Genomic DNA, 6847 nt, shown 5'->3' on the forward strand with positions numbered 1-6847 from the left:
AAAAAAAAAAAAAATAGCCAGGCATGGTGACACATTCCTGTAATCAAAGCTACTCTGGAGGCTGAGGCATGAGAATTGCTTGAATCTGAGAGACGAAGGTTGCAGTGAGCCAAGATCGTGCCACTGCACTCCAGTCTGGGTGACAGAGAGAGACTGTTTCAAAAAAAAGAGGCTGCAGTGCTCACTTTGGCAGCACGTATACTAAAGAGGAGGCATATGTGAGTGATTGTTTACTATTTTTGGAATGAGAGTTGTGTGGGAAAATAGAAATATCATAAATGAAAGCCTCATCTAAATTTAGTTATTGTAGTTGTCAGTGCCCCCTAGAAGTTGGGGGTCCTTTCTTCAGATCATTATGTTGCTCTCATTCCCCATTATTGCTCCTGGAGATTAAATACAGAGATACAGAGTGAAACATCACTTTTTATTTCTTCTGAGTATCTACATTCAATTGGTTTGCCTAAATTAACAAAAACACACAAATACATATGGTTTCTGGTGACAGGTTATCTAAGATAGTGGGGGACATGATCTAAATGTGCACAGGCAAGACTCGGTCTCCAGAGGGGTGGGCAGGGGGCAGGTAGGGGCTGTCTGATCCCCAGAGCAATGAAGTCTTAGAGCTGAAGCCCAGCTCCTCCTTTCTAAGAGGAAATGATGACCCAAAGCCTCCTGTGTTTGTTTGAGGTTCTAGCTTATGGCCCTGTCAGATCCAGAAACCAGGCATCCCGACTCCCCGTCCACTGCCCCCAACCTGAAGCCCTTCATCCTTCCTCTTAGCACCCTCTCAGGGGAACAGGGGCATAGGTATGTTTACAAAAGACCAGAATGGGCCCATATTTTGGGGAAATAGAGATTTGGGGGTTTTAATTCCTCATATAATAGAGCAAATCAGTTCTATTTCCCCAGTTCTAATCATAGGGTATTGTTCCAGACTCAGTTAAGAATTTGCCAGAGAACAGACACTCCCAGTTGACAATCTGTGCATTGCTCAGCTGTATCTTCTAATCAGCAGGCCAGCATTTCCTACTAGCGCTCAGCATCTGAGCTGCATTATTTACTCACATAAGTGCTTAGGATGGGTGATGGACAGGAAAGATGGGAGAGGGAAGGACACAGGGCAAAGCTCATACAGGAGCACTAAATTGGGATGGAGGTAGCTTGCTAAGTTTAAAATTAAGACCTACATTAAGACCACTTCTATGCACATGTTCAGTTACAGGGCTCAGCGGTTACACCAGGCGCCTACGGCTGGAGCCTCCTTGGCACGAGCGCCCCATCCGAGGCACAGCTGCACTTCTGCACCCTCATGTTGGGCAGGCTGACCACCTGGGGCCTGGTCCTGCCTCCCTCCTTGATGCTGACAATCATGGGCAGTGAGGCAGTCTCTGAGGCAATGCACTGTCGCGGCCCCAGAACCGGCCACTTGAAGGCCAGGGCCTCCGGGGGCTGCTGGCAGGTGCCCACACACTCATAAGCCAGGAAGCCCGGGGGCTCCAGCACCCAGTTCTCCGCCCACTTCATCCCCTGCAGGTCAATGTACATTTCCTGGCGGCAGCAGCGGGTGCCCTCGGTCACTGGTGCTTCAGGGTCACAGTCACCCTGAGCTCTGTGGGGGCAAGAACAGGCAGGGTCAGAGTTCAGCTGTGAAGACTGAGGTCAGAAGGCCTGGGGTACAGCTTAGTGGGTGCCTGGCAGGGAGATTTGTGGCCCAGCTCTCACTGTGTTCTAAAAGCTGGATATTTGTGAGAAGATGAATAAGCATATCTGAAACAGAAATAATAAATCAGCTACTATTAAAGGTCTCCTAATAGGCCAGACATTGAACTAGGTACTTCACATGTATTATCTCAGGTGATGTCTGCATTTCATCCTCAGTTAGGTTCCACCATGATCCCCATTTCACCTGAGGCCACTGAGACCCAGAGTGTTCGGTGATGTGCCAGAGGACCTGCAGCCAGCAGAAGGCAAAGCTAGATGGAAGCCAGGACTAGTTCCAAGGCTTCTTCTTAACCACTGTGCTACACAGCCCCCGTCTGCTCCAGAGAGCTAATTTGTCCATGAGAAAAGAATTCATCAAAGCAGGAGGAAAGCTGTTCATCCTTAGCAACAGCTAAAGGTAGGATTTTTCAAAGACTTAATCATGGAGAAGGGTAAAGTGAAAGTGGATAATTACAATTGTGTGTATATGAGTCAATGGCAACATAAAAATCCATTAAAAATTATCAAAGATATTTTTCAATAAAATGAATAATACAACTTCCTTCCTCCCTCCCTCCCTCCCTTCCTCTCTCTCTTCCTTCCTTCCTTCTTTAATAGAGATAGGGGTTTCACCATGTTACCCAGGCTGGTCTGGAACTCCTGACCTCAGGTGATTCACTGGTCTCGCCCTCCCAAAGTGTTGGGATTACAGGCGTGAGCCACCGTGCCTGGCCTTTTTATTTATTTATTTATTGTTTTTGAGATGGGTTTTGCTCTTGTTGCCCAGGCTGGAGTGCAATGGCGCGATCTCGGCTCACTGCAACCTCTGCCTCCTGGGTTCAAGCAATTCTCCTGCCTCAGCCTCCTGAGTAGCTAGGATTACAAGCACCTGCCACGATGCCCAGCTAATTTTTGCATTTTTAGTACAGACGGGGTTTCACCATGTTAGCCAGGCTGGTCTGGAACTCCTGACCTCAGGTGATTCACCAGTCTCGCCTTCCCAAAGTGTTGGGATTACAGGCGTGAGCCACTGTGCCCGGCCGGAATAACACAATTTCTACCATTAGAAACCCTGACATGTAATGGACAATCGGTGGCATCCTGGGACAGTATGCACCGCTCTCCTCCCCCGCCCCCGCCCCTACCCACCCCAACCCAGCCATCCGGTCACCCAGCCAGTCCTGGGGACGGGGGTCTGGACCACCCAGTGGCTGCTTGTCTCTGGTCTCCCCAGTCCGGCACTTACCCGTAGTCCCTGAGGTCCAGGGTGTGCAGCTCCAGCTGGGGCTCCCCACGTCCCGCCGGCGTCCCCTGAGAGGCGAAGCGGACCAGCCTGTGGGCTTCGGACGTCCCCGGGCCCAGGTGCTCCCTCTGCACCGACACCTGCAGCAGCAGCGGCTGCCGGGACCGGCTCAGCTGCTGCCAGAAGTTCACGGCCTCGGTCACGTCGAAGGCCTTCCAGCCGCTCTCGTGGACGGACACCAGCCTGAGGACACGACACACGCGACACGGAGACCCAGCGCCGCGTGAGGGCGGGGACTGGAACCCGCTGAGGACCCCGCGCCGTCCCGCGCGTCCCCGCCCCCAAGCCGGGCCGAGCAGCCCCCTCGCCCTGCCGTGCGCTTCCGCGCGACCCCCACCTGGAGTCGATGAGGGAGGTGCGGTTGGAGCCGTCGTCGCGGACGCTCAGCCACTCGACGGTGACCCGGGCCCGGTGGCTGCGCGGGGACAGCTGCCCGTGCCTGTGCAGCGCGGCCCTCGGGACCGGCTCCTGGAAGAGCCGCAGCACCGCCTGCACCAGCTCGCGGTTGGGCGGCAGCCGCTGCTCCATGCTGAACACCAGCAGGTGCGTGCTGGCCTCGGACGCCAGGAACCTGCCGGCCACCTCTGCGGACAAGAGCAGGGTCAGCGGGGTCAGCAGGGCCTCCCTGGACTCCAGGGGAGCTCTGAGGGTGACAGGGCCACTGAGCTGGCAGCCAGTCCAGGAGACACAGGTCCCTGTTGTATCTCTGGGGCAAAGCCAGTTTAAAAATCTCCCTTGAATCTGGGCCTTGTTTAGTAACAATCTCCATGTGGCAGGCAGGGACGCCTGCGGGACCTGTGCTAGCAAGGCTGCCGCAGCTGAGATGCTGGGAGCAGAATCCTCACCCAGGTGCCTGGCCTTGGGTCTAGCTCTGGGCACTGAGGAGCTGGGGAGGTGAGAGGCTGCAGGAGGATTCAGGCCCAGGTGCACCCCTGATAGCCAAGTATAACCCAGGTATTTCACGTAGGTATTTTTCAGTTATCCCAACACACTTCTATCCACAAGAACTCACTTTGATGCTAACAAAGCTGGGAGATGGCTAAGACGCAGTCATACCCCCGTTCCAGAGGAGCACATGGCAGAGAGAGGGATTTAAAGCCATTTACTCAAGATCAGGCTCAGACCAGAGTGGCAGTGTGAAAACAGACCCGGGAGTCCAGCTGCACCAAGCGCTTTGAGGCACACACTCAGCCGCTCCCCCAGCTCCTCTTTTTCTCCTCTACCCTCCCCTTCTCCCATGCCTTGGTTTCTTCAGCAGGTCCAGCCTGGTGCACCTTTGGGGACAAACGGGGGCCCTCAATGCACAGCTGGAGACCCTGGGCCCAGGCCCGGCTCCTCCTCACTGCCCTTTGCACTGTGGCCCCCACACAGCCTCCCACTGAGTCCCAAAAGACCAGGGGCCCTTTAACATTACTGGAGTGGGCACGACCAGCCAGCCTTCCACCATGGGACTGGGGGCAGCAGGGAGGGAGGGCCTCACCTCGGAAGCTCTGGCTGAACCTCTTCCCTCGGGAGCGGTCCCTGTGGCTGCGCTGCAGCAGGGCCACGTACTGGGCCCTCACGTGGGCGGGGATGGCCAGCTCCTCCATGTCGGCCCTGTCCAGGACGGGCGCCTCGCTGAGCTGCAGCTGTTGCAGCAGGCTGTCCAGGAGCTGCTCCCCGGTGAGGGTTGCCCCGGGGCCAGCCAGGGGCAGCACCCAGAGTGCCCAGCAGAGCCACAGGAGCTGCATGGTGCTGCCCTGGAGGAGTAGGGGGCAGAGTGGGGCTGTCCTCTAAGGAGGTGGAAGGAGGGTCTCAGGCAGCCGGGTGTGCTGAGAGCCAGGCCTGGGCAGCTTTATAGCCAGCCCTGGGCTGGCCTGGGGTAAAGGGAAGAGGGAGGGAGGAAAGGAGGGAGGGAGGCAGGGAGGTCACACCCCTGGGACCTCCTGGGAGCTCACAGCCAGACAGGTCCCTGAGCCTGGAGGAGGGGGCTGTCTAGAAAGGACAGGGTTGTCTGATGCCACCCAGGCTTGGGGCCTCTGGCTGTGCTGTCAGCAGCTCAACAATATTTTTAGTGCCTGTTGAATTTCCCTGTCCTTACCCCAGCTCTGTTCCCTGAAAAAGTGAGGCTGTTTGGTGAAAAAGAAAGTCCTGCTAACCAGCTACTTAAAGCTCTTATGTCTCTCCTGGAGGCTGGCCTGGGTCCAGGTTTGCACATCATAAAGGAAGGGCAGGGAAGACTCTGCCTTCCTGCTGGTTCTGGCCACGTTCACAGAAGCCCCTTGGTCACCTCCCTCCAACCTTCAGTCCTTGCACACCCTCTGCCTCTCCCTGCACCAGGGGTCCCTCAGGGTTGTCTCACTGTCCTCGTCCTCCCCCCATGACAGAGGATGCTAGACGCTGTCAGGACACAAAGGCACGTGCCACCGTGTCCTTTAATGTCTTTAATGCAGCTGTACTCTTTCTGGGACTCCCAGAACAGCAATTTCTGCGAGTACCTTTGCAATCACATGACCACGGCATGGGAGTCTCCCCTTCAGACAGCAGAATCATTCTGGGTTCAAACATGAGACCTGCTAACTGTTTGACCTGTCAGCCAGTTATTTAACTTCTCAGTGCCTCGGTTTCCCCATCTGCAGGAAGAGGGTGATGATCATTAGGTCTTCTTCACAGGGTTAGGAAGAAGATTAAATGCATTAATACATGCAGGCCACTCCACCCAGTATCTAGTGACAGGTAAACACTCTGTAAGGGTTTCCTATCATGATTAGCCCCTGAAGTCTGCGTTCACAGGGTCATGACTTTTTGTAAAACTATCAACAACGATAATAGCATACATTTCCTGAGTGCTCACTATGTGCCAGTCATTGTTCTAAGCTCAGAATGTGTATTCACACAGCCCTTAGGAGGCAGGTGTCAGCGTCAGTTACATCTCTCAGATGGAATGTCAGAGTACAGCCTGAAGAAGCGACCTCCTCACGAACCTCAGTGGAGGGCTTGGGAGCTAAATGCAGCATCTGTCTCTGTAGGCATCTCCTCCTGGCGCTGGCATGGGGCATTTGAGGATGTGCAGGGGCAAGCTCTTAACAAATCTCCACAGCCTCACTTGCCCATGTTCTGTCACATGCACGGTAAGCAAGGATGCTGGAGGAGGACAAGGACCCTGGGCTGAGGGGGCCGGTGGTCAAGGAGCATCCCCCTTCACTTTCTAAGTGGGGGCACTCTGGCTCCTTTGTGGGAATGCTGTGTCACTGACAGGTCTCTCATGTCATCCCCCTGCTTCTGTTCTCAAACATTCCAGGCAGAGGAAGAGGGAATCTTCTGGTGCTCAAAGGTGGAATTTCTTTTGGATGAAAGCCCAGGGATTTCATTCACAAATTGCCACCATATACATGTGCATTTGCATATGTATATGTATATGGAAGTCTCATATTTGAACCCAGTCTAAAATGTGTGTTTGAGGAGGCATGGGGGAGGCTCCCACCTCAATTTGCCCCCAGTACCTGTGGCTTTGGACAGGCCATGCTTCTAGATAGCTCTGGCCTCTGCTTTCTAGGTTCCTGTCCCTTGTCTGTGTCTGGAAATGACCTGGGCTCCAGCTGAGTCCTGGTGGCATGAGCCAGTCTGCCAGCAAAATGGGGAAAGCACACCCCAGAATGATTCTGCTGTCTGAAGCGGCTTTTAGTAATGTGTGTACTGGGGGAGTGTTTAGCATCAGGGAAGGGGGAGGAATAAGAATAATACTGATGGCCGGGCGCGGTGGCTCACACCTGTAATCCCAGCACTTTGGGAGGCCGAGGCGGGTGGATCACGAGGTCAAGAGATCGAGACCATCCTGGTCAACATGGTGAAACCCTGTCTCTA

The 6847-nt window shown here is 54.5% G+C and overlaps 1 protein-coding gene across 1 annotated transcript; it reads right to left on the minus strand.

The window, feature by feature from the left end:
* Nucleotides 1-407: 407 nt before the first annotated feature.
* Nucleotides 408-4974, minus strand: LOC108302739 (left-right determination factor 2). Its single transcript, XM_017526436.2, has 4 exons — nucleotides 4485-4974; nucleotides 3342-3588; nucleotides 2948-3187; nucleotides 408-1609 (listed from the first exon to the last, which is right to left on the minus strand). The coding sequence occupies exons 1-4, from the start codon at nucleotides 4732-4734 to the stop codon at nucleotides 1246-1248; spliced, it is 1101 nt and encodes a 366-aa protein (XP_017381925.1). The 5' UTR covers nucleotides 4735-4974; the 3' UTR covers nucleotides 408-1245.
* Nucleotides 4975-6847: the final 1873 nt, after the last annotated feature.

Source organism: Cebus imitator, unplaced genomic scaffold, assembly GCF_001604975.1.
Source record: "Cebus imitator isolate Cc_AM_T3 unplaced genomic scaffold, Cebus_imitator-1.0 Scaffold42, whole genome shotgun sequence".
NCBI classification, from domain to species: Eukaryota; Metazoa; Chordata; class Mammalia; order Primates; family Cebidae; genus Cebus; species Cebus imitator.

Excerpts from the sequence above, each read along its gene's own strand:
- LOC108302739 (XM_017526436.2), bottom strand. The coding sequence starts at position 4,734 with ATGCAGCTCCTGTGGCTCTGCTGGGCACTCTGGGTGCTGCCCCTGGCT. Across the intron at positions 3,589-4,484 it reads GTTCAGCCAGAGCTTCCGAG|AGGTGGCCGGCAGGTTCCTG; the intron begins GTGAGGCCCTCC and ends TCTTGTCCGCAG. Across the intron at positions 1,610-2,947 it reads CTGGACCTCAGGGACTACGG|AGCTCAGGGTGACTGTGACC; the intron begins GTAAGTGCCGGA and ends TTGCCCCCACAG.